The sequence below is a fragment of the Aplidium turbinatum genome, chromosome 9, assembly GCF_918807975.1.
Source record: "Aplidium turbinatum chromosome 9, kaAplTurb1.1, whole genome shotgun sequence".
In the NCBI taxonomy this organism is placed as follows: domain Eukaryota; kingdom Metazoa; phylum Chordata; class Ascidiacea; order Aplousobranchia; family Polyclinidae; genus Aplidium; species Aplidium turbinatum.
Window position 1 is genome coordinate 18,156,205 of NC_137480.1, and position 27,048 is coordinate 18,183,252.

The window sequence follows — 27,048 nt, forward strand, 5'->3', positions numbered from 1 at the left end:
TGCAGGATATATTAGCCAATGATAAACATGATGTATGATATAAAATAAAAGTCACAAGATCACTGTATATGAAAAAAATCTTTTCTGCTTTGCTACAACACAGCCTACGTAAGATAATTTTCTATGCATCAGGCACCAAATCATCTTTTGATTGTAAACAACCGCCAAGCAATACGAGAGCTGTTCAACTACCTATGACGCCATTTTGTAGTCCCAGCCCATGTCTAAGCTACCGCAGAGCATTGTCACAATGTCGATACTGTTATTAACAGCGGCTTGAAACCGACTACGGTATCTATGCGCAATTTTCTACGTTATCGGGCAATGTCCCAAGTCAAATCAACCTCGGGTGTTAAAATACATCTTGCGGTTCAGAGGCTTATTAAGGTGCCATTTTTTGTTTCCATCCCGAGATGACACCGATTCCCTCCCGAAACGACGTTGAATATGATTTTTTGTCAACCTATGTGGGGAAATATGAGTTCTGGCACTCTCCGAGTGCATCATATGATATTTAAACAGTCCCTAATGAAAGTAGGTTGTTAAAATTTGTTCTAATCGAGAAATCATAATAATTGCAATGAACAAATTACAGTTGTAAGTGATAAAGCTAAGCGAGCTGGAATAAGTAGCAGATCTAGTGGGGAACTTGGTGACTTGGTCTATTAAAAAAGACGTCACATGTTGTGACAATACAAGTTTTCTAAAAGGTTAGCTCCTCAGACTAACCCAACTAAACTTTAGTACCCTGAGGCTAGTTCTACCTCTTACGTTTTCATACAATACTTACTTAAACACTAAACCGTAGGGATCCCATCAAAACGCTTTCCACACTAGACCCGCTAATAATTACAATTCAGTAAAACACACAGGCAGAGTTAAATTTCCTAAATGTTAAAACGTAAATAAGAAGAAGTTATGTTTTTAAAAGTTGCTGAGAAATAAATGACACAAAAAAAAGATCAAACTTTCCTAACGATATAAAGTCACAAATGTCTTTCCTAACCGACTCTCCAAAAATACAAAATCAATTAGTGGAAGGAAAAATAAGAGAGCGTAGGAAATTAAGTCCCCACGGCAGAGCGGCGTAACAAACTTTCAAAAGCGATGATTTGGCAGTTGTCGGCGAAGCAAAAACAGCAAAATATAAATAACCGTTCATGGCAAATCCAACCCTGTAGGCCGTTTTCTCAGCAAACGCATGTCATTCTTTTGGGGTATAAATTTCAAACTTATTAAGTTCATACGTTGTATACCGCTTAAAGCACAATTAGGAAAAGCAACTCGTAACTCGCATGGTCCCGCAAACCACAGATTTTTGTTCTGATGCATAGCCTAAAGCAAGAATTCATGGAATCAGTGTTAATGCGGGAGGTGGTGGATTTTCTTTGGTTTTCATAAAGCAATCGATGCTTATTGCAACCAGCAAAACCAAATAATTTATGCGCATTTATCGCTTTCAAGCTGCTAAATCAAATGAAAAATCAAGGGGTTTACTGGCCGGGTGTTTGTTAATCGACTACTGCATTGGAATGATTAAAAACTTCTAAACTGTCCACATAACTGATGCATACGTGGAATAACCAGGCTTCAAATCAGCAAAAATTACTTCTCGTACAAAACGTCGACAAATTTTTGTCGTTTCAAAGTCTCTCATTCTTTCTTCGTTTTCTTCACATTTACGTTCCAGTACCAGAGCATCTGAAAAATGATCGAAATTAAAAGACGTTGATGCTACAATTTGATGCGTTACCTCTTCAAACAAAGTTTCATGTTTCCTGATGATTTCATTCAACAAAAGCAGCAACAACAAGCTTTGTAAATATTGCTTTGAAATCTGAAACAGGTTGTTGTTGCTCTGCTGCATCTAACAAGAATCAGATGCAGAGTCGTTTAACTGAAACTTCTTATCTGGGCAACCTAATTCGGTCCTTGATGCAGTACGGTACGTACATATCTGGTACGTACGGCTAATTTTTGGTACGTTAAGAGCACAAACGTTCCCTGTTTTCCTCCAACACATGCTTTGACAAAGTTGGTGGATGCGTATCACAATTGACAACCCGTAAAGCATGCGCTTCGCCAATCTCAGCTATCAAAGTTGCCCTTTTCAAGTTATTTCAACGTCACCAAAGGATGGAAAACGAGCTATTTTGCTAGCTGGGATATATGTTTGAGGTTGATAAGAATAAATTTGTGATAATAATCTCGAAGTGATATTATTTTTCAAGAGTCAAACCTGAGCAGCCAAGATTCCATTGCAAGCTGTGGATACAACGTAGTTGAGAATGACAAGTTGGTCTCCGGTCTCCTGGATGGAGGTGAAAATGCGGGTGAGAGATCCTGCGAAGATGAGGAAGACGGTGATGGCAGAGAGCTGGCCAGTATGTCCGTTCTTATAGTTATCCAAAGCTTGCATCACCTAAAAATTGAAGGAAATTGTTTATGTCTTCTGAACCCCCCAACAATCGTACAATAGTGAAACATTTCAAAATGCGATTGTTGATTTCTGGCATGTGGCAACTCTGCCTCCGGAAAAGACGATTGCTTATTTCTTACTATTTGCAACCCCAACGCCTTCACTGGAAAAAGTATTTGACATGACGTCAGCGCCCACGTGCTTGGTATAATGTTACGTTACGCCTCAGTTGACGTGTCAGCTTGTTCAAGTGCGTCACTGAACTGGTTCGCACGAATGTCGGAAAATTGTAACCAAGAACCTAGAAATTGAAATTTTGTCGTTGATTCATCATTTAATAAGCGTTGCCTTTCGTGGAACCATTAACGTCGCTTCAAAAAATAATTTCCGTTATTCTAAAGTTCAACTACTTGTAGTATCCAAAATAATTGTTTCTGCTGACCCTGCTGTTAATGGATAGGAACAAAAGATGATGCCATCATGAAGGTGGTAAGCACAGACAACCGATGGTATCGCGCCTTCTATACCCAAGACAAGATTTTTGATAAAATTTATGTATTTCAGGTTTCTCATCATTAGATTTCAAAATAGTATGCGTCGAATAAGAAAGGGACATTTTTAAAAAAAAATTTGTCGATTTAGGGCGCCAGTCAGCCTCAACGCTCTCAGTAAAACAAACTAGACGTTTTTCCCATGGTGTTATCTGACAAGTTGTTCGTTCTTTGCCGAAAAGTGATGTATAGAGCGACCTTATCAGGCATTCAAAAACAGCAAGACACGTGACATTGTAATAACTGCAACGTCACACTTCACCATCGCCCACGTTAAGTGAAGATGTTGTGGCGCCGTCGCCATTTAATCCGGATAGTTAGGAGACTTCGACGACGAAAATGATTCGGTCGCTAACCAAGGCTTTCAAATATGAAGAAACCGTGAAAGTGGATTTGGATCTACTTAAGTTTTCCTGTTGCAAATGTGGTGCAGTTCATCGCATCTTAAGTATTGCATTAGGTTGTAGCTCCAAAGGTTGAGTTAATGACCACTGCTCCCACGATATCCACACACAACTTTAATAATGTTGCATTTCTCCATTCAAAATCAGGGCATTGTCAAAGTCTCGTGGGTTGCTGTGTGGAAAATTGGAAAATGTTTGGACTCATTGTCAGCAAATTATCGATGCCTACAGATATATTAAACAAACACTATCTAGGTCGTTTAATCCCGCTTTCATTCACCCCTAAAATCCCTCTAGGATTTGTTGCAATAACAGCTCACTTTCGATGACACGCGATTCAAAAGCTGGCAAAGCACTGAAGCCTTGTGGCATTGTGCGTTAGTCAAATTCAGATTATCGAGTCTTTGAGCAGGAGTGAAGAGGATTTGCTGTTCTTGACAAGATCGGGACAACACACGGTAGTCGGATGACGATGACGAATTAAATTCGTTGAGTCACTAAAATGTGCGGGTGGAAATGTTATTTATTGTGAAGAAAGGCAACACGGAGTGCTATCATTTACTGTTGTGAGGTGTCTGGCACGTGAAAGTTCTAACATCACCTCAATTGTCAAATAAGGAAGTTCACGTTACATTTTGTTGGGTTATTAACACTATAAAAGTTACATCTCACAACCTGAAGATTGAATTGTGTTCTGCAACAATCAATACCCAATACAGACAGTGGGCAGAATTTTGGGCTGTTGATGTTATGTTGTTCTAGTTGACGTGCATTGTATTGTGTATTGTGCTTTTATACCGTATATAGCTTTGGACCAGGAAACGTCTCATCACGGTTGCGCTAAACCACAGTTTCCTTAATTGTCGATGCTAAGATTGATCAAGAGACTGCCAAACAGAGCAAAGAAGACGACAAGATCGAGTCAAATAGGCTCTGCTGGCCACGATGGCTCATCAGCGGGAAAAATACACCAGTGGTTGTTGTTGTCGTATCCAGGCTTAGACCTGGTGGTTGAAGATTTAGATTAAGTGGACGGGAAGGCAAGGAAGCCAATCTTCGTGTCCACCTTCAAGCATGCCTTAAAGTGTCCTGCCAAAGACACCAGTGGTGTGTAACTAAGACACTGATCCCATTCTATGGATGTCTTGCAGTGATATTGAATATATCAATGACATTCACTCAACTTCTTCAGTTCTATCTTGTGTGATAACTGAAGTGTACCGAAGTGTAAAAAGTTCGAATGTTGTGCGATTGTGTCAACATATTACCTGTCAAAAGTATTTTTCGTGCACGGCAAAACGCAACACTTTCACCAAAATTAGGAAATAATTAAAAAAACACACCTTGCCCCAACACGTGAAGGCCCAGCGCATCTGTATGGACGAACTTCCGAATGGGGGGCGAAACAATCCACAATGCAAAGTGAGCGTGAAGTCAGTCGCTTGTGTAGATATTTATACTTATGTTCGTAAAAAGGATCAAACCCCTTTCCAGATTTGTTCACAGATTAAGATGAGTATGGTCGGTGACATGTCTTTGGTTGTGTCTGAACGCCTGCCTTGGAGCGTTTTAATAACATCAGACGCCAACTGGGTGTCAAGTATGGAAAGTGTATGTGACAAAAAATGCCTTTAACTTGCAAACTGCCGCATATTGAATATTTGTACAACAAACAAAAACAAGAAATGTCATAAAATCGAATGGAATTAAACCTACAAGATAACATCAAACAACCATCGTAATTGTGTAATTTTGTTTGCAATTTTTGTTGATTTATGTTACTTAGACGTTGTTAAATATCAAACAAAAATAAATACACTACATGACGCAAAAGGATAACAATAATCAGGCTTAGATGTGCTATGTCATCAGCCAAGCAGTCAGGTAATGCGACTACATAAACCCTGGTGCACAGAAGACGCACTGGCTGCTTTTATGATGTCCATAGTGTTGTTTTTATACAGGATAGATCGGTTGTCGCATGATGAGATAAAACAGCGAGATGCCGACAATTTGGTAAGCGACATTTTTGTTTTGTTTGACTCACGCAGAGCAAAATTTAGATCGTGTTTGCGTTGTCGCTTTTAACGCAAAACCTTTCAGTTTCTTTGCGAAGTTTATGCAAAGAAAAATAAACAGATGAAAGGCTGAAGAATACCGGGGTTTCGTCATTGGTAAAGTCATTCGATTTAAAGAAAAAAGTACAGGTTGGTACAGCTCGGCAATTGCACTTGACACGGACCCTATGTTCCCACACCACTATGTGCCTTCTACGTCAAGTCTGATAGACGGATCGTGTGCATTGACGAGAGTGGAGTTTTTCGTAGATAGGCTTCAGCGCAAGGTGAATGTTTAGTGCAAGCAAATTTTCACTCAACGACGCCTGTTACGATCGGTATATGTTTTGTGCAAGTATGTAATAATATGTGATGCTACCAGTTTTGGAACATGGTGACAAATAAAAGCACAAAGCAATCTTTGAGTCTTTTTAAGGGTTTTGCAGTTTTGTGACACCCCACACGATGTTAAGGAATATTGCTGAAGTTATAGCGTGGTCGTATATGTATTGCAATGCAAAAAGAAAAAAAGTGATATCATAGTCAAAACGAGCCATGCACATCTGCCATTCACGGTAGACTAAACTAGGTTCACGAAACTGGTATTCACACACACGACCGGTGGGCGATGTAACAGAAAAATGATGCAGTGGCGAGAAAGGGAAGCTGATATGCTTAACATGATACTATTTTGGTTATGCCAGCGTGAGAACTCGCAATTCCTCGAAAATATTTTCGTCTCATTGCCCTGCCATTTTAGCCAGCTCCCACAAAAAAAATCACACCGTCCATTAAATATACGTAACGTCATGCAATGATGTGGTTAAATATGACACTGTGAGGATCTCATGAGTATTATTACGGTATGCTGTAAACTTAGGCTTAAGACAGGCCATGGGAAAATGTGCGTAAACCAGCAGTTAGAAAAAATTGCAACAAGTTACAAATTGGGTAGTTTGATCCAAATTACAACAAATTACCACTCGAACCGGAGCAAGCTTAAACAAGCCGCTGGCTCGTTTATTCCGCCAAATTAGTTGACGGTTACAACTCAGGGATTATCACTGTCCAAAATGTAATTTTACTTCAAGATACTCGACGATTTTTCAAAAATTGTAAGTTAACAATCTTTTGCCACCAGGCATCGCACCTACCCCCAAGTAACAGTACTAACTGCAGTACGGAAAAGATGAGATACTTTTTACATCTCCTCAGTCACCACTCGCTATGCTATAGCCTAATGTTTGATGAGTCTGCACATGGAACTACACTCTTAGTGAAATTAAAAAGGCCTTGCAAGAAGAAATTACCACCAACCCCACCTTCTTACCGCAGTACGGAGATTAGGTTGCGTGAGTCTGGAAAGATAATTACTGTGTTCGAGTGAGTTAAAGCTTAATGCGCAACGGGCTCCCAAGTCCCAACCAAACAACGCTGACGTTCGATTTAAAATGCATGAAACAAGAATAAAAAAACTTCTTGAGCACATCAAGCTCAGGGCTGCCATACATGATTCAGAGTGGAAAACAGCCGTTCGAAGACGGTGGCCTTAAAAATCATTAGTGCTCGAGACCGAATGAACCGAAAGCACACTATGATATGCGAATACTTCAAAGGTCCCTATAAGTTCAAGCAGAAAGTAATTCCCACCTTAACACAAGGGGTTCCCATACGCCAGCGTATAGCCATTATTCCGCTACTTACAAAGGCTGCCATCCGTACAAGAAAGCCATATAGAATTACCGAAGGTTATTTCAACTCGCATCATGCAGCAAGCAAAGTTTTTCAAAACTTTTCAGTGAAAACGATTGAACTTCAATCACACTCGTGCAACAGGAAAGGTGCATTTTCACAAGGTAGTTTTGATTTTTTAAAAAGTCGAGTCTTCTAGAAAGTACACATGCGGTCCACATGTTAGAATGAATGGTCAATTGTCCACTATGTTACAATGGGGAAACTAAACGGGAAAAATTATGAGAGCAAAGCGTGAGGTTACAAAAGAAACCAATGCCGATTTATGCTCCCAGGAAATAAAAAAAAATTGACGTCTGTTTTATGCACCATAACGGCGCATTGATAAAAATGTAGAAAATTTGAAAACGGCGACCAAGCTTCGGCTTTCCGGCACGTGCGATCATAGTTGGTGATGGCTCTGACAGCAGAATTCAGCTCGCACAAAAGTTGCCCTATCACATTGTTTTAACGTCGCTAGACGTTGAACCTTTGTAAAAACATCAACTTTAGTTAGCAGAGAAGGAACAGAACAAAAGAGAGGGATCTACGGTAGAGATGCAATGAATGGAGCGTTGAAACTAGTGAATAACAAGCTGTGTTGGCAATGTCGTCGCAAGCCAACAAGGTCGTGAAAAGAAGAGTCGCCATAACAACAACAATACAAGACACGCACCAATGCACAAGGCTGGGCCACGGCTCCCAAAGCAATGGAGGGTAGACGTTGAACTGCGATCGGTCAAACGTTATCAAGTTTTTCAATGCGACATCATGACCAAACATGACGCAACCAAATTTGATCAAGGCGGCAAATAAAAAGTCCAAGAAAAATAGAAACAAATAAGAGAAGTAACGTAGCTAGAAAGAAAACTGTAGGGGGGCAAAAGCAACTGTAGGGGGGCAAAAGCAACTGTTGGGGGGTAAAAGCAACTGTTGGGGGGTAAAAGCAACTGTTGGGGGGTAAACGTCATTTAACACGAATGATGGTATTAAAGCGTTGGTATTAAAGATATTAAAAGGATAGACCCTCGGCCCCAGAGGCTCACACGACGACGACGAGCGTTTTCATAGTAATATGTTATACTATTTTTGGGAGCACGATAAAGTTTTGAGCAGCGTTTGACTCCCCCCCCCCCCCAAGGCTACGCCCTGATCAAGAGGCAGGTCCTTTTACAAAAAAAGTTTCTAGCTGGCATTAAGTTGTGACATGTTCTATCAATATATCTACATTAAAAAAATTAATATAAACATTATTGTAATCAAAATTAATACTCCAAGTAGTACCAACAAAAAAGCTATAATCAACAAGTCTGCATATAGTGAACTCAATTCAAATATTTTTTTTTCATTAGTTTAACTAAAGGGCGAGTATTAAAGTTCAAGCTGCTAATTTCGCCAGTCGTAGTGAAACAGGAAAGGCAGTTTGACATATAAAAAGGGTTTAAATATGTTTTAGTGGGTCAATGGGGACGGCAGACGTGCCGAAAGTGACAAGACCCCACACGTAGAGAAGTTGAGCAAATACTGATGACTATTTTTTTCAACATTTTTCACTAAAAAGTAAAACAAACATTCGCTGCACGTGACGACTATATTTAGGATCCGTTCTTATACGTAACAAACCTTTCTCCTGACACGCACAAGTGTATGAAAATGACTTAAAAACTTTTTGAAGATCTACAATATTAAAAATGCTACACTCAGTTCAATTTGAAAAATCCCAGTCAATATAATTCTGATAAGTCACTTTTCCAGAAAAAAATGCCCTTTTTGCATCGTTTCAACGTATCCAGACACAAAAACAGTCAACTTTTCTCAGCTAGAAAGTAATGTTTCACTAAATTTCTTTGTATGACAAAGCATTTGATTGTCCAGTGATGATTAATTTCGACTTTAGTTTCCATTCGTGCGACTGCACTTGATTCTGAATGGAATTAAATTTTGAACAAAGAAAAAAAAATTGATTTCGTCCGAAATCTTGAGCTTGTTGTCTTGTTGAAATGCTTGTCTTTGTTGCAAAGCAACACGCCATCGGTATTCAATGACACCAGGTTGTCCAAACAAATCTGAATTTAATTCAATCGCATGCGAACTGTTGCCTTTGAAATTGCAAATATTCGGTTGACGTCCCTATAGCCAAGCGTTGCTAGGTCTACACTGATTCAATGAACTCTGACGTCGTCTAAACGTCGGTAAACGGTCGCTCTTCAAATGACGGTTAATCAAAATCTTGTGCTACTCACTTCCGGCGAATTCGACCCTGGCCGGGGTTAAGCATTCGGCGGGAAGACAATGGATTTGACCCTGGGAAAATTTTTATCGACTACGTTCGCAGGCAGATTTGGACGCGCGGGATAAATAGCTGCCATTGTAGGATTGGTTGTTGCTCTCGTGAGGTGTGTACAAATTCTTAATATGCGGTAAGCGTTGATTTTAACCGAGTCGTGTTACGATTGCAATCGAAAAAAACACTCGTTAGTTCCTGCATCTGTCTCTGTGGAAGAATCAAAGAATTGATTTAAATCAGAAATTTAATATCTGAGTGGCCTACAAGTCGTAGATCAAGTGTTTGGCCGATCAATCAATGCTTCCAACTTAAACGGACAAGTCGAAAATACGACAAAACCTTTTGTAAGCTGCTGATCCTAACTTACGCTAGACGACACCTGCCTATGAGTTTAAGTTTTTCGGTTAGTTTGAACAGAACCTCCCAGGTAGCAAAATCCGTCGTTTTTACATTAATTCAACGTCTGCAGACGTTGAATTAATGTAAAAATGACGGATTTTGCTGTCTGGGCTCTCCCCTAGAGAAGGTCCGACGTATGTGAGAGGTTGGGCTGGGTGGATGTTGATGCATCTTTTGGGTCAGGGAAAAGAAGAATGCTGATAATCACAAGTAACTTCATTTTGGATGGGACGTTCACTCGCTAAACTACATTTCATGTGCGGAATATCGCACAGAAATATACTAGGAACAAAGTTTCAAACAAATAATTCACTTTCGAAAGTAATGTAAAATGTGTAAGATCTGCCACGAATACCAATACTGTATTCCACAAAATCAATTTCCAACAAATTATGTTTGCATGTAATTTTAATTATGCTTTAACACAATCAATAGTATCTTAACAAGATCATTCGAAAAAATTGAACGAGGCTATTGAAATCGAACGTATACTAATGGCATTGGCCAGTAGGGTTGTTCGAAACGAAATTTCTTTTATAACAAACAAACACTTCATAATACTTTTGTTCCAACACTGACTTTATGGACTTTAATAGTTTGATGGGTGTTTAATGCCAGTTTCGTTTTACAATGAAACCAAATTGTCTTTATTTTGAAACAAAATTGAGAGAAATAATTTTGCTTTAAAATAAATTGATTTTTTTGTTCTGAAAAAGTCGGCATGAACGGTGAACAATATTGCAAACAAGCCGCTGGTATATCGCATGGAGCAACTGTATATTGCTCCACAGCGCCATTTAGTGATTATTTTCACAAAGCCACACACTCGTAAAGTGGAGATGTGCATGGGTGGGTCACTTCAACCTTTACACGAGAAGTTGCTTTCGAAATTCTATGAACGAGATTATCTGTAGAGTATCCTTTCACCAGCCAGGCTGTCAATATTTGTACGGACTGCACCGGGAGGAAAAAGTAACTCTTGTTTGGCGGAGTTATAAATAGTCAAAATCGAACATGCTATCTTCACACACCTTCGATATGGCTACAGCAGGTAGATTGCTTGCTTGTAACGCAGCCAGCATAGACACAGTAGTGAGCCCGGATGTGAGAACGAACAAAATGGAGCTGAATATGATAACGAATGCGACTCCAAGACCTGTGTTTCCGTTGTAGTACTGTAATGACAAATGATTTTCAGCTAAAGTTGCCATTTTTATATCGTTTCTACGTCTAGTGACGTTGGCTCTGAATTTTCACGCTACAATTGCACATGCAGTTACAAATTCGCGCATGTGTGAAAGAAAAAAAAAAACAACATAAATAGGTATCTTTCCAAATGAATACAGAATATGCGTAACTTTAGGCTTCTTGACAACAACCCAATAAAATATTGTTTCACACATTAAGCAAATAATTACATCACAGTTTCTTTTCACAGGTTATTTAACATGGCATTCCAAACACTTCAATGCAATGTACTTCAACGTAACCGTGCGTGTTAATGGTGCAGTAGTTTATGAATGATCAAAAGAGGAATTACTTGAATGAGATATCCAAGCACGACGTTTTGTAGCATCAAGAAAAAACTGTCGCCCCACGAGCTGAAACAAAAATGAATTGATCAATACTTTTGACATGCCTTCCAAACTCACTTTCACTTCAGCATGCAATGTTAAAAAGCTTTGAGTTTGAAGTGAAATGCGTAAACTGCAACAAAAACAAAAAAACTTCGAACGACCCAAGCAAAGATGCACACATACCTGAACGGGAAGCTTTTCGCGTAGCTGTAACTGAGCATTGAAGTAACCGCATACATTTCTAGCATCAGCGCAGTGAAGCTCAACCCTTGGGCGCTTTTGGCGGACACAACCTTTTGGATTTGAGGAACTTTGACTGCAAAATCATGAATTTATAAATAACTTTATAAACCGAATTTTGATAAGCGAGAGTCACCATTCATGATGGTACTCATGGTTTACTTTAGAATATCTTTCTTTGAAGAGTGAACTAGATTTTGCAAAACAAGCAAGTTTACAATCTTTAAAAATGCATCTCTATGACTCTCATGCCATAGGACTAAGCAATAAGCATTGAAAACTTATATATATATAGGCTATATTCGAACCTAAATGACTATGAAATAAGTTATGATAGAAGGATGAAAGTAGTGCAGAACGGTAGGATACTTAGCCATTCTATTGCAAGAAAAGTAAGTTTCTAAGTTGCTCAGAAGAGAAAAGTCCATAAGATCATCAACGATGAGAGGATTGATGATGACTTCAAAAAAGAGGAAGTTTAGAATTACCACACAAATTTTCATTTTTCAGAACCAATGGAAGTAGGCTATAGCAGTGTTAATAATAGAAGTTTCATCATATCCCTGAGTTTCATTAAGAAAGAACGCTGAATGTTGAGCTTGCTTTCCCACCTTGCGAGTGGTCAGTAAAGAACCTTGTAAATCGTATATCACCTTTAGTGAAAACCGTTTTTTACAGTAAGAATAAACGTTTGTAATTTAATCGGTTCTTTCATTATAATCAACAAGGAAAACATATAATATCGTGCACTCACCAAGAACAGCTCCCATTATTATTCCATAACCCAACAATTTACTGAGAATAGCCTTGAAACAATTCACTGAAAATCAAATACAAAGCTTTAGTATGATTGAACTTGTTACATTATGAAGAGGAGCTTGCTGTACAGAGTAAATATGCCACACATGTACCGTACTCAAAACTACTGTGAGTGACCCTTGTTTGAATGTTGACCTACGCATAGCTTAAGGAAGCAATGAAAAACAAAAAACTTTATCCGCTTAAGTTACACAGATAGCTTCATATTTTTTAAGAACGCAACTTCGCAAATTATGTGGAAAAAATGGTTTCCTTCAGTAGGAGCATAGGCCTAAATATGACGCTCACCTTCAAAGAAATCGAGTTCCAAGAATATCTTGTCATAACATTGGTCTGTCATGACAAAATTCATAAGATCTTTAAACGACATTTTGATTACAAAATAAACTGACACTTGCCTACCTAGTGTAAGTTTTCAAACCTAGAAACACAAATTAATATGCAAATTGCAGGATTTTGACATCTACTGTATGTTCAGTTATTGGTGTGACACACCCAAGTAATCACCAAAAGGGTCACATCCGTGACCTACGAAAATAGGAGGAGACTAAAAATCACATAGTTCCTAATAAAAAATGAACACGTGGCAAAAACAGATAATGAAATGACAACGATGTGTTTTCAGAAATTGGTAATGTTCACAGAGCGATAACCAATTCTAGAATAACTTTCATCAAAAAATTAATCGTCTTCCATTGAATTCGGCATACATCTCAAATTTATCGTACACAAAAATATTTAGGGGAATCTGCTGACATTAGAGGATTGCACCAGGCCAGTGCCCTACAACTTTAAAAACCAACATGAGTCAATATATATCAATGTTTCACTCCCTGCACACTCATAACTTTTAAAGCTTGTAAGTTTGAAACGTTGTCCACAAACAAAATCGAACTCGAGTCTCCAGCATAGCAGACGAACGCAGTGACCAGCACTTTGTTTCGCGTTGTGTGGCGTCAGAACTCTTTCAACTTGCACCAAACGTAAATGAAAGGGTTGCTTTACGACTGCCGAAATATTGCGGACAGAAAAATATGTCCCAACATGGTTGCAAAAAATCACGAAATAAAAAACAAAAATTATCAAAAGGATCGCTAAATGATTATTAGAGCTTTTTAAACACAGTACCATAATAAAAAAAAATCTGAAATAAAAAAAGAAAAAAAACTTTCAAAGTTGTTCAAATTCTATGTCTCTAATTATCCTATCATTTTTTAGACTCTGCACTACATAAATCAAAATGGATGGCTCAGTTTGGAAGAAATCGCACAAAGCTTCTGGAACACAGTGTGGCTGACAGATGATCGACGAGAAACTAAAGCAGGGAATAATTTCAAACGAACAACCATTATATTAGATTGAATAAGAATGCAAACGCTAAAAAGATTCGATCTCAAACCCAAAATTTCAAGAAATCGCCATTCAAGTCTCAACAAATCAGTCTTTTATTACATTGCTAACGTTGCATCACCGTAAAAAAGAACTGATTTGCTGGCAATAATAAGAGTTCGAAATCAATAGGCCTAGTACAATGGGAACTTGACTAAGCAATCGTGACTAAGTCACGTTTTGTCACAGTGATGTCTTTTTCAGCACATGATATTTTCACACATCGCTGTAGCGATCACGGATACCGGATTAAAAAAACAAGTACAGCGAGTGAAGCATGGGTTCATCAAAGGATAACAATTTGCTTTGGCCCAGAGCTAGTGGTTTCTCAACTAGTTTTTCTTCTCTTCACTAGCAAATAGGCAAGCTGAAATCACATCTAAAAAGAAGTCTCTACAAAAGCTCTATAATCTTCAAAGAGCATTTTGTTTATATTTGCTCAAAAGTTGGCTATCATGTTCGTCAGGATTGACTTCATTGGTTGATCTATAGTTCCAAGAACGACCAGTGATAATCCGATGCGTTAGATCACTAACACGATCTTTACCGTCATTACCCCAGGAGAGCTTGCAAACCTGCACAGATTTAAATGTCAATGATACCGAGCGGAACGTTCTTTTAACGTAACATTCAATACAATTAAGCAAATACTTAAATCGCTATTACCAGAATCTGAAACAACAGTCTACTAAGACTCAAACTAACAAATGTAATTTAAGCTGAATCGCAAGTTCCACATTTCGAACACCCTGACTTCGCATATATGTATGCAGGGCTGCGATTTTTTCTTTCTTGTCGAACGACCAAAAATTCTACGCTTGTTTGTCGAATAGTAATATGACGTCACAAGAGTCAGATTGTAAGCGTTTGGCCGCGAGTTACCGCACAAGTCGTGTGGTATCAGAGTCACTTACTTTAAGTTTTTAATCGCACGCTGGTTAAGTGATTCCATCTACGACGGCAAAAACATTGCCGTCGCCAAATCAACACACCTTGGATTGCTGCGACAATTGCCGTATGCTTTAATGTTTTCTCAAACGAAATTTTATGCGCTTCTTCATCGCGTGTCACACGGCGGTAGCCCAGAGCATCACGCAAGCTATTTTATGCGCTGACAATGCTCTTGTGAACTGTAAAAAGTTTGCAACCTTATAAATACCGGCTTATTGTTACGCAAAAGTTATTCTTTCATCGAATGCTTATTGTTTACCGGTGTCGTTGCGAATATAAATCATCGTGAAAGAAGATACAGTTAAAAAGTGGAATTTACCTGCTATAGATTATCAAACAGAAGGAAAAGTTAGTGTGGTATTTTGCAAAATTTGTAAAGAATATTATGACGGAAACAAATCGGAATTAGAAAAGCTACGGGGTCAAGTTAAAAAAGTAGTACAAAATTGGATAAACGGTTCTTCGGCAGAAAAGAAAAATAATGCTTCTGATCATATGGCATTGCGCGTTCATGAACGGGCAGTTTTGCGTCTTCAAGTATTCCAGTGACGATGCGACAGCTTCATCCTCCCATACAGCGTCTTATGATTCCGATTCTGACAGCTAGTTCTTTATCAAACAGACTCGTGTTTGCTCGCAGTATCTCAATTGTGCCGAAATTATGTTAGTGTAAACGTAAATTGAGGCAATCATCTCGCAGTGAAATATTAATTTGTTACCGGTACCTGGTTGAACAATTAACGTTATTTTATGATAATTCAAAGTCGCTAGATGTCGAATTAACGTAAAACAAACGTAAATTTCTTCTTGGGCATTGTTACGCAGGCAGGAAAATTCGTTATTTTTGCATTGACTTCACGTCTGTAGACGTTGAATCAATGTAAAAATGATGATTTTTGCTGTCTGGGTACGCAATGTAACCCGCCAGGAAAATTGAATAGATTTGTGCTGACTCGAACGTTGAATCAACCCAAAATTAACTTACTTTTCCCCCTGAGTTATTCAACGTAACAGCGTGCGTATCGCTAATTTTGGTATTATTACATCACTACAAATCAAACAGTGCAGTTGTGACTCGTGATAGACTACTCTAGTATATTTTTCGCTTCTCGATTTTTCGATTCAACGTCTGCAGACGTTGTATCAATGTAAAAACGACGGGTTTTGCCAGCTGGGTTGTGTGCTTTTGTGAATGCAAATGCAAAATCGCCCATTACGTAATCACAGAAACCCTTTTAGTGGATGGAAGTCAAGTTGCAGCCGTGTTTATCTGTCTACTATTCTTTATTCACATTGCAAAACATTTCTGCAATCTTGGAACAACAAGTGCATAAGTCAGACATAAATCCAAACTTGCAAACACGTTGACAATTAAAGTAGCCTACTTCGGTTATTTTGACTATAAAAGAAACCCGTTGTGTCGAATAGCACAAAACGTGTGTGGCGAAATGTTTGATGCCAGGCGTTGGAACTTCGATCAAAGCATTCTCCTGCAGTGTTCAAAATGGCGGCGCTGACGCCTTGGGAGTTTCTCGTGTGAAGCGACGCGTTTAGACCTTGCTTTGAAGTACCTGGCGCAAGAAAGTTTACGTAAATCAGCACTTTTATGATTGCATCACGTGATGCCCCCCGATTGTTCCTCGACCTGACGACGTTTAGTCCTTTCTCAGTTTTTTTTTTTCCTTTTTATTTTCCTTTTTTTTTTCGTTTTTTTTTCGTAAGGCACGGCGTTTGTCGAATAGTGATGGCGCGTGTCGAGTGACCTCGTCACCGAAAAAGGCAAAAATCGCAGCCCTGTATGTATGGATCTGGAAGCTAGACATATCAATGTAAAAAATGACTGATTTGTTGTCTGATTACTGGCGAGCCACTAAGCACAACGAACATTCAGCGAACACAGATAGCTACCCAAGTCAGACGTTTCCTTTATTGCGACACACAAACAGTAATGTTCCATTAACTGCTGCAGCAATTCCGCTTCATCAAGCATTTCTATTCGTTCTATTCTCTGCAAATCATCATACGCGTTGATTAAAAACATTTGTGAAACGATTTGCTGTGAGATATGGGTGGTAAAAACATTTAAGAACTTACAATACCAAATAATAAAGTTACTGATCTGGTATACCTTTATCTCTATTGCGATATTTCGTTTCATGCAAAATATAAGGTATAATATAGGATGGAATTGAACGATTGGTAAATTCAAACCAGCCAAGTGTAGAAAACGTTTTATATCAAATTGCAATGAAAGATTTAATTCAAATAGAATCATTGGAATGAGATCGACTTGATTTTAGTTTCAACAAGCTTCTTGACAAAGTCGTTCCGGTGGCGACTCTAAAACATTTCAATGTTCTTAGCCTGGCTGCTTATTTACAGCAGTCATGATACCCTGGAAACAAACGTTTAGAATATTGTAAAGATTGAGAAACTGGTTTGTTATACTGTGTAAAGCAGGGGTCGGCAACCTTTCTTCAGTCGCGGGCCAAAACAAAACTGCGCAGATGTCAACGGGCCGTACAAGTTTTCCATTTGCACTTCCGTTTTCTTTACTTTTCATAATATTGTTAAAATTGGCGTTCTTATCAGAGTATCTCCATATTTAGCTACTATAGGCTTATATAGATTAATATAAAGAAAAATAGTAACAATTGGTAACGAAAAACACCAAGTACTTTATTTATTGACAGCACAACATTAATGTGATATTTGATGTTGTTTCCTGCTAGAAAGTTTCTGAAGGTCAGGTGATAGGTTGGATGAGGCAAGAATCATAACATCTTGCAAGTGGTCATCAGTAAGTTGTGTCCTCAACTTGCTCTTGGCGAGTTTCATTGACGAAAAGAGTTGTTCGCACGTGTAAGTGCTACCAAATATTGATGCCATCTTTTTGGCATGATTAACCAAGGTGGGATATCGCTTGTATTCGAGATATTTATTGTAAAAGTCAAGCAGTGATACACCTTCAGCGTGAAATTTTGATTTTAACTCGTTATTGCACTGCAGCTCAACTAGTTCCATTTGATACTTCTCTTGTACTGCATCCACCTGTACATCAAATGGAGTACTGAATAACTTAATATCATTCTCGAGAGAACGAATATCACCAAAGCGAGACGAAAATTCAGTTTTTAAATGTCGTATCACAGAAGCAAATAAATTATTGCTTGTAGGTTTATTCTCTCGCAGTGTAGCAAAGTGAGCATAATTTGTAGTTTGCAGCTGACTTTCCCAGAGTTGTAGTTTTGTTTCGAATGCACGTACATAACTCCACATCTCGTGTATCAATTGGTGCTTTCCCTGAAGCTGCAAGTTCAACTTGTTCAAATGCGATGTTAAGTCGACGAGAAATGCCAAAATGGAGACCCATTGGGGATCGCGAAATTCTGCCGCTTTCTTGTTTTTATTTTCAAGAAAGGTTGCTATTTCTTCTCTCAGCGCGTACACTCTTTGTAGCATATCGCCTCGACTGAGCCAGCGGACATCGCAGAAATAGAGCAAGTCACCATACTGATTCTCTGCTTCTAAAAGTAATTGGCGAAATTGACGATGGTTCAACCCTCGAGACAAAATAAAATTTACAGCCTTCACCACTACGTCCATGACGTTCTTTAAGCTTAGTACCTTTGCACACAATGCTTCCTGATGAATGAGACAGTGTAATGTTACAATGTTGTTATTAATTCCTTGGTCTTCCATGTGTTTTTGAAGCAAAGCCACAACACCTTTATTTTTTCCCACCATTGAAGGGGCTCCATCCGTTGTTATTGACACCAGTTTTGCGAGATTCAGATTCATGACTTCAAGGCATTGAAGTAATGTCTTCAAAATATCGGCTCCTGTAGTAGTACCTTTGATAGGTAACAGTTGAACAAAGTCCTCAACAACGTGAAAATCTTTGGTTACTCCACGCACAAATACTGCCAGCTGAGCTGTATCTGTCGTATCTGTGCTCTCATCTATCGCTATTGAGAAGAACTGTAGATCTTCAAAGCAATCTTTTTGGCTAGACCTCACGTTCTCAGACATCTCTTCTATTCGTCTGGTTGCGGTTCTTCCTGAAAGACTGACATCTGAAAATAGTTTTTTCTTTTCCGGACATACGGTTTCAACAACAGCCATCATACATTTTTTCACAAATTCGCCATCAGTAAACGGTCTCTTGTCTTCTGCTATTAATTTTGCTACCTTGTAGCTAGCAAGAGTATTCTTTTCTGATTCAATATTTTGTTTTTGGAATACAGAACTCTGCTGTTTTAAGCTCTTTTTTAGTCGCTCAAGTTCGTCTTTCCTCAATTGACCTGTGAACTTGGAATAATTGGCATGCTTTGAGTTATAATGGCGCTTTATGTTGAATTCCTTGTGTACAGCAACTGAAACGTGGCAAATCAAACACGTGGGTCTACCAAAATGGTTAGCGAAAAAGTACTTGTTCTCCCATGCTTCATTAAAACCTCGGCACTCAGCATCAACTTTTCTACGTTTTGCCAACATTGTAAGATTGCTAAAAATTTGGTTAAATATACAGTTAATTGACTATTACTAACGCAACTCATGTAGCCTGCAACTAGCATGCAGTAAATAGGCTAATATAACCGGACTTCAAGGTGAAACTGCCAAGTACCTTGATGCTACCTTCTGCAAGCTTAAGCTAAATTTTGCCCCAAACCTAGTTTACTATAACAAAGCGACCCGTGATCGATAGGTCGCGGGTACAAAGGCGCTTTGTGATAATTTCCTATGCTTGGTGGATTCTAACAAGCAGCAAATTCTTCAAAGACAAGAATCACTTGTTGAAAAAAACGGAAAAATGGAACTGGGAGTAAATTATAACTCTAAAAAATAACGTAATTCAAAAGTCTGGACCGGCTGTCACTAAAAAGGCCAATTCCTGCTTCCTAAGCTACACATATTTCTAAATTATCAACCTTCAAACAAACTAATTCTTAAAACTTCAAATCTATCAAACTATCTGTCAGGCCTGCAACGTCGCTCTCTCTAAAATGCAGTTCGCAGAGAAAGAATATCAAGGAAATTCAAAATGGCGACAATGCCATAACTAAGCATTGTTGCGGCATAAGTACACAGGCTACGTGATTACAAGTGAGCGTTACGGATAAATATGGAAAAGTAAAAATTGCGAAAGTTTTACATAACATTTAGTAATCTTAATTCTGTTATGTAAAACCAAATGGCAGCATAAAATAATGGGATGTTCGTTTTGGCCCGCCAACTACAATTTGCAAAAATGCTGCGGGCCGGATAATTTTGCTTGGCGGGCCGGATCCGGCCCGCGGGCCGTAGGTTGCCGACCCCTGGTGTAAAGGAACGAACCCGTCTATCTGGCAGGCTATTGTATATCATCCACATGTCCTTACACGACACTTGCTGCCACCCGCTGCTCAGAAATCTTGCTTCTTGTGCTTCGAGACTCGTACACGCGGTAGCGCCAGCAAGCCAGCACTGCCTTGCCTGCGAGAACATGCAAACGTCTTGGATTCTTGGCAAGTGGCATGATATAGTACTCAAAGCACAAACAAACAGCAATGCTTTTCCATAGAATTCTATTCTTTACCATTCAAAATAATTAGGCCTACACATTACTGTTGATTGCTGTCTTTTTACTTCAGTTGGCAAAAAAAAGATATCAACATTCAACATTGAAGTTAATGGCTCAAACTGTTTATAACTGAAATCAGTAGCATAACTTGTGGCTTAACCACTTCACTCACTCCCCTAACACACATGATTTTAACCACAAAACGGCAAATACGTCAAATCAAGAGATATTTTACACAAACCCTTCTTTGAAGCTAAAACGTAAGCATAAAATGATTACCAAGTTCGTTAAAAAGGCATTCGGAAACATGATATGCAAATCTATGATATGATATGCAAATTTTACAAAATCAATTAGTAATGGACATAGCAATAACCACTGATACCTTAAGATTTGAGATCATGACTTGACCAAATGAATCATCCATATGGAGTTGTTCATAATTAATAAACACCGCGTCGTTAAACTTTTCGGGTACCCAACGCATGATCGCTTGAGAATTTTCCGGTTGCATGTAAATTAAGACGCACTCCGTCAGAAATAAGGTTGGAAGACTGGGAATGCAAAATCACTATCAAAGAACGATGTTAAAAATCGCTCAGAGAAGGGACTCATTTTTTCTTGTTACACTTTTCTAAAACTCACTGCCACTTTTTTCATGCATCAGGCCTTACAAGCGTGACTGTACAACAAGTATATGAACAACAAAAATAGGTACCGTAGTCCGTAGCTAATTCTATCTCATCTATACACAGAATAGACACTCAACAGTCATAAAGCATCGCAAATACCATCTGGCAACACCCACTCAATTGAGTTAACCTCAATTCTGATAATTGCAAAATTAAGTGGACAAAAATATGAAAATTTGCAATTTATATGATACTTTACATATCATACGGTTCGAAACGTTAAAAAAACTAAACTTATAATACACAAACCACTTACGTGCCTGTCGTTTTGAAACGGAATGGCCCGTTTCGGTGAGTCCGATTCGGCGAGTCCGATTTGGTGAGTCCGATCCCTATTCAGTGATTTTTTGAATTTTTTTTTTTTTAATTATCGGGTACCGTAGCCTAATTATCATTGCCGTTTTAGGGTTAGGGGTTAGAGGTTAGGAACTCACCGAATCGGACTCACCGAATAGTAGCAGACCCTTTTGAAACGTAACCAGTCGTTTGGTCGGCAGACATTTGGTCGACAGTCATTTGGTCGACAGTCATTTGGTCGACAGACATTTGGTCGACAGGACATTTGGTCGACAGACATTTGGTCGACAAGACATTTGGTCGATAGAACATTTGGTCGACAAGACATTTGGTCGACAGGACTTTTGCGTTAGGGTTAGAGTTAAAATTAGGGTTAAGGTTAGTTAACTAGCCCTAACCCTAAAATGAATCGTTCTGTCGACCTAACATCCTGTCGACCAAATGTCTTGTCGACCAAATGTCTGTCGATCAAAGGTCTGTCGACCAAACGTCCTGTCGACCAAATATCTGTCGACCAGATGATCGGGTACCGTTTTGAAAAAGTCGGTTCAGTCAACAAGAAGTACTTACTTAAAATTCAAGTCACATTTATTAAGATTTTCTTCTAATTCCGTTAAATTTCTTAAATCAGCATTGATGAGGTGGTAAGGTCCACAATGCAGACAAGTCGTATCTGATGAATGCATCCAAACATAAGGCAATTTGATCGCTCATCAATTGATGCAAATCTAATCTGTAACCATGGACTTCACCAGAGAAGTGGGATCGGAAGATAGTTCACCGTTTCAAGAATGTTGTCAAAACATTGTAGAAGACTAGAATATTTCTCGTCCCACTCTCCGGCTCTTAGTTTCAGCCTTCAGAAGACCAGTGTCCAGTATAGAAACTATTGTTTGGACTTTTATCCATGCAAAAGTTTTAATTAACGTGGATGCAAGTATAAGAAACAATATATTTAATTCTAATCGTATACGGTATATATATATACGTTACAAAGACAAGGTATATTTTACAATCAATACTTTTAAAATTAAAGTACTACAATATTGATGCATGCAAACTACAAAAAATACTGTGCTTGCAATTTACTGATAAAAATTGCACTACAGTAATTAAAAAAAGTGGAAAGATTGAACTTTCTTTTCATTACCTTGTTGAAGAGAAAAGTCTTGAAGGTGTGAATTAAGTGAAGTTTTATGGCTGAAACATAACAACATTCAATCATAATTCTGCATGGTATGGAGCATAGATAAGTGATAAAATAAATTCATTAAGTCGTATCATTCTTCATTAATCATTTCATTAATCCATTAATTACAAAAAAACAACTGCTTCTAACTAAAATATAGCACGCAATCGATGCCCGTTTACCCAATGCAGTAGATTTTACGACGAATAACATCTGGAAAATCAACTTCCACATATCGCTTTGGCTGACAGTCTTCACTGGCTAGCCTCCAATATGTTGTATCAAGGCCAGCACCAAGACTGACAATTTGACAGTTTTGTTGATTGATGGCAATAAATTTTCGGAGAAGCTGCCAAATCCCTTCCGTTCGTGCATAATAACCTACAAGTGCAAAAGGTTAGTTTTTTTAAACAGGTGATTACTTGAGTAGTCACAACATATACCGTATTCAGGGTTGATCTCTAAGTGGTCAAAACTGGTTTTTACCACTAAGCGGTTTAAACCTGGTTTTAACCGGTCAAAACTGGTCAAAACCCAGAAAAATATTTTTATGTAGTGAATGGTCGTGGTCGGCTATGGGCTATTTAGGAAATATAAAAGCAGTTGTGACCATTGTGATATGCAGGCCTCGAAATAGCTGGCGGCCATGGCCGCCTGAACTTTCTAATGTTTTCATAAAAAAAAAAAAATTTGTTGGAATAAATTCTTGTACTTCAGTTGGCTGTGCAAATTGTTCATCATTCTACCAAGCATTTTTTGGTTCATCAGAAACTTATTTTTAGAATTTGAATTTTCTCAATAATTAAAATACCTGTATTTTACGGACCATAAGGCGCAATTTAAATCCTTTTTTCTCATAAATTGATCGTGAGCATTATAAGCCGGTGCGCCTAATGTATGGATCAAGTAGTGCTTTATTGCCTACACTCAAAACCAGTACCGATACTATTAATATTATATAAATAAACCACCGTCTTACACAATAAACTACGGTAAAAGAAACTAGCAACTGTGATATTCACTAGGCCCATTTTTTCTTTTGTACTATTGTGACTTGCTTAAATTTATTATGCATTTTTGTTTAACGAGCTTTATGCGGTAACCCATACTCCTTAAAATACGTTGCGTTCTATAGCCCAGCGCACCTTATGTCTGAACAAAAAACTAATCAAAGCAATTGATTGACAGTGCGCCTTACAATCGGATGCGCTTTATGGTCCGTAAAATACGGTAACCAACTGATTGAAATATCAAAAATAAACAGAGAAATTGAATATTTTTTGTTCCAAATCCAGCATTTAGGTTATTGTTGATCAAAACAAAATATAGTTGAACATCATTACTAATAACATGGAGGGTAATACTTTTAATTCAACTGAAAAGCAACTTGATTCATACACTAAAGGGGTTTTAACCAGTTTTGACCAGTAATAGGTGGTCAAAACTGCCCGGTTTAAACCAGTTTTCGGTTTACACCGATCAACCCTGACCGTATTATAATGATGTTATTCAAGTAAAATTTGTCACTACCATACAAATGTGGCAGCAAAAATATAATTTGAAGTAAAATGAATCTTTGTATAAAAACATTGCTATGCATCATAAGCAAGCATGCCAGAACTTGCAGTTTCAACACCAACTGCTGTTATATAACTCTTATAAAAAACGCCCTGCGATAGCTGCAGCTTTCCTGATATCAAAAGATTTTAGCTCATGGGCATGCGAAACTACATCCACTTTTGGCTTACGTATTTACCACACTAGAATTACGTTTTTTTTCTGATTTACTAATTATTGTTCTTTTTTCTGGATTATATGTATATCGTAAGCGGAATGACCCGTTTCGGTGAGTCCGATCCCTTAATAAGGGATTTTTTCAATTTTTTTTTTAAATTATCAGGTACCGTAGCCTAATTATCATTGCCGTTTTAGGGTTAGGGATTAGGGGTTAGAGGTTAGGAACTCACCAAATCGGACTCACCAAATCGGACTCACCGAATCGGACTCACCGAATAGTAAATGAATAAAACTCACCGAATGCTTTTTTAAGTAATTTAAGTTTTTTTTGTTGAAAACAATCTTGTAGCACGAGGTTAAAATTTGTCAAATTGGCAATTGACCTTTATAAAAATGTGCCCGAAAAAGTAGAGCTCCATGTCCCGTAATGTAATGTCCCTATCTGCTGTTGCTGCTAGTTGTTGGAATCATCTAGGCTACTTGTCTGAGCCCATCTACCTTACTGAGCCCATGTAGAGGGCTCAGTAAATTTACCAAATTTAGAGCTCACCTGAAAACGTACTATTCTGCATGTCACTATCAGTAATATATTATAACAAGGGTCTCAAAGTCAAATTGCTCTGAGGGTAGGGATGGGCAATTCAGAATACCGAATCCAGAAGGATTCGGATCCTAAACTATCCGAATCCAAAACGGCAATAAAACCGGGTAATAAGATTCGGTTTTAAAGATATACATAAGTCTTGTGCGAGCTGTCAGCTGGAGACAGTGAACTGAAAAAAAGTGTGGTTTACTCCCTTTTTTCTTTGCACTGACACCATCCGCAGTTTCGCACTTTCAAAAACATTGTGCACGCGTTGTGCGCGCACGGCTCATGCAACTCTACGTCACTCGCTCGCACGAGCAACCAAAGAAACTAAGCGCGCAATTTTCTTCACGCTTTGTACACAATATGCACAATCGTGCAATGCTTTTTTTCAATTCACATGCGTATGCGACTCTGCGATAGTTTGACTGGTGGGCGTAACAACATTGAGCAGATGCCCCTTGCTAAAGGAGTTGGCTCTGAAACACCTCAGCATCTTTCGAGCGATTCTTTTCGACTGCGGCTTGACGGAAACTAAGCTGCGCTCCCGTTCAGCGTTGCCAGATGGGGAAATAGAATATCAAATTAAAAAATTCTGGTGAAATTTAGAGGTTTTTCTTGCCAAGCTTTTTGACCTTGGAACCAGATAACTTTTTGGTGAAATTTTTCCTACTCAATTTTTTTCAAGAAAGTTTTTTCAATTTTTTTAAACTTTTTAGCAAATAATCCCTGCTCGTATAGAAAACGTTTTGCAAGCGGTCTGCATATGGATGATGGCAGTGTCTTAAGTCTTAAAAACTATTTGTATTTAAGTGAGATTGCTTTATTTAGGGTCAGGGCCGTAGCCAGACCGCAGAGCAAGGGGGGGGGAAATTTTTTTTAGGGGGGGCCGACAATTTTTTTTGGGCAAAATCATTATAATTGCTGTTGCTTGAGAATGTTGCTCGATGATGTTGCTATAGCTGTTGCTCGAGAATGTTGGGATTTTTCCAGGGGGGGGCGGAATTTTTTCCGGGCGGGGGGCGATGCCCCCCCTGGCCCTCGGCTGGCTACGGGCTTGTTTAGGGTGTTTTAAATATCTGGTGAAATTTTAGTTACTTTTTGTTGCCAAGCGGCTTCCATCATCTGGCAACACTGCTCCCATTTGGCTGGAAGTCATTTAGAATGCCTTAATGTGTTGCATTGCAACAAACATTTACTTTGATTGTGTAGCTTTTGTGTCTGAAATTTTTTACTTTTTGTGTTGCTGGAGCCTGGAAGTTAATAGGATTCAGTATTCTGGATTCGATTCTGGATTCGGTTTAGTATTCTGGAATAATTCTAGAATAGTGAATTATTCTGAATTGCCCATCCCTATCTGAGGGCCAAATGAACACTTGTAAATCGACTCGAGGGCCGCACCACACAATAAGAAGTCAATTGTCTCTCCATTAGCTCAGTGGTTACGCGCTCCACTTAAGATCAAGCGGCGTTGGTTGGGCTCTCGGGGTGTGCACTAGGGCGCATCGTCTCCCCAACATTTTTATGTTTTTTGAGAAATTAATTTGTAGATCCCACCTGTTGTTAGACTAACCAAGTTAGTTACTGTGTTCAAAGATCATTGAAATTGGATAGCGTTTATGTGGGCAACCGGCAGCTTGAAAATCTCTCAAAAAAAAACAAAAATGAGATATATATATATGCTATAATATTAGTCTAAGCACAATTTGAATGGCATGAAGTGATATTGATATAAACTCACAAGTATTTGAACATAACTTTATTCAAGATCATGCTAGTGGAAAATCCGACCGTGTAAAATTGTGTAGCATGTCTTCCAATATGCTTAAACGTACCGGTGTCCGGTACTCTCAGTCTTAGAAAAAGCAATAGTCATTTAATATCACTTGGTTACGGTTTCTGCAGGCACAGATTTTCTCTTGCGTAAGTTTGGAATGTGCTTCCTGTTACTTTCAACAACTTGAATAGTGTTTTGAAAATGTTTCTCACTCCTAGCGCTGCGTAAGTAATCAGTACCCAATTGTACACCACGCTCAGCGACATCGTTGACTACATTTACTGAACCAACGTAGAGAAGCGCTGACTGATAAGCAGCAGATTGCGACCATTCGCCCACAGGCAAAGCGAGAAAACTATCGTCTATTTCCAAGATATGGAAGA

General features: G+C 38.6%; 2 protein-coding genes across 2 annotated transcripts in view; both read right to left on the reverse strand.

Moving 5' to 3' along the window:
• LOC145776613 (mannose-P-dolichol utilization defect 1 protein-like) lies at window positions 1-12,907 on the reverse strand. The gene is made up of 7 exons (XM_082587844.1): window positions 12,773-12,907; window positions 12,420-12,485; window positions 11,609-11,741; window positions 11,389-11,449; window positions 10,880-11,023; window positions 2,240-2,422; window positions 1-1,701 (listed from the first exon to the last, which is right to left on the reverse strand). Exons 1-7 carry the CDS (start codon window positions 12,852-12,854, stop codon window positions 1,654-1,656), a joined length of 717 nt encoding a protein of 238 aa, XP_082443970.1. The 5' UTR covers window positions 12,855-12,907; the 3' UTR covers window positions 1-1,653.
• The window catches only part of LOC145776612 (leucine carboxyl methyltransferase 1-like), an 18,175-nt gene continuing 4,032 nt past the window's right edge, over window positions 12,906-27,048 (reverse strand). The window contains exons 3-9 of the mRNA XM_082587843.1: window positions 22,748-22,946; window positions 22,527-22,576; window positions 21,947-22,049; window positions 20,773-20,941; window positions 20,162-20,299; window positions 16,733-16,832; window positions 12,906-14,448 (exon numbers count right to left, since the gene is read on the reverse strand). Of these exons, the coding sequence (XP_082443969.1) occupies window positions 14,426-14,448; window positions 16,733-16,832; window positions 20,162-20,299; window positions 20,773-20,941; window positions 21,947-22,049; window positions 22,527-22,576; window positions 22,748-22,946 (782 nt within the window). The 3' untranslated portion in view covers window positions 12,906-14,425. The remainder of the gene's footprint in view (window positions 14,449-16,732; window positions 16,833-20,161; window positions 20,300-20,772; window positions 20,942-21,946; window positions 22,050-22,526; window positions 22,577-22,747; window positions 22,947-27,048) is intronic.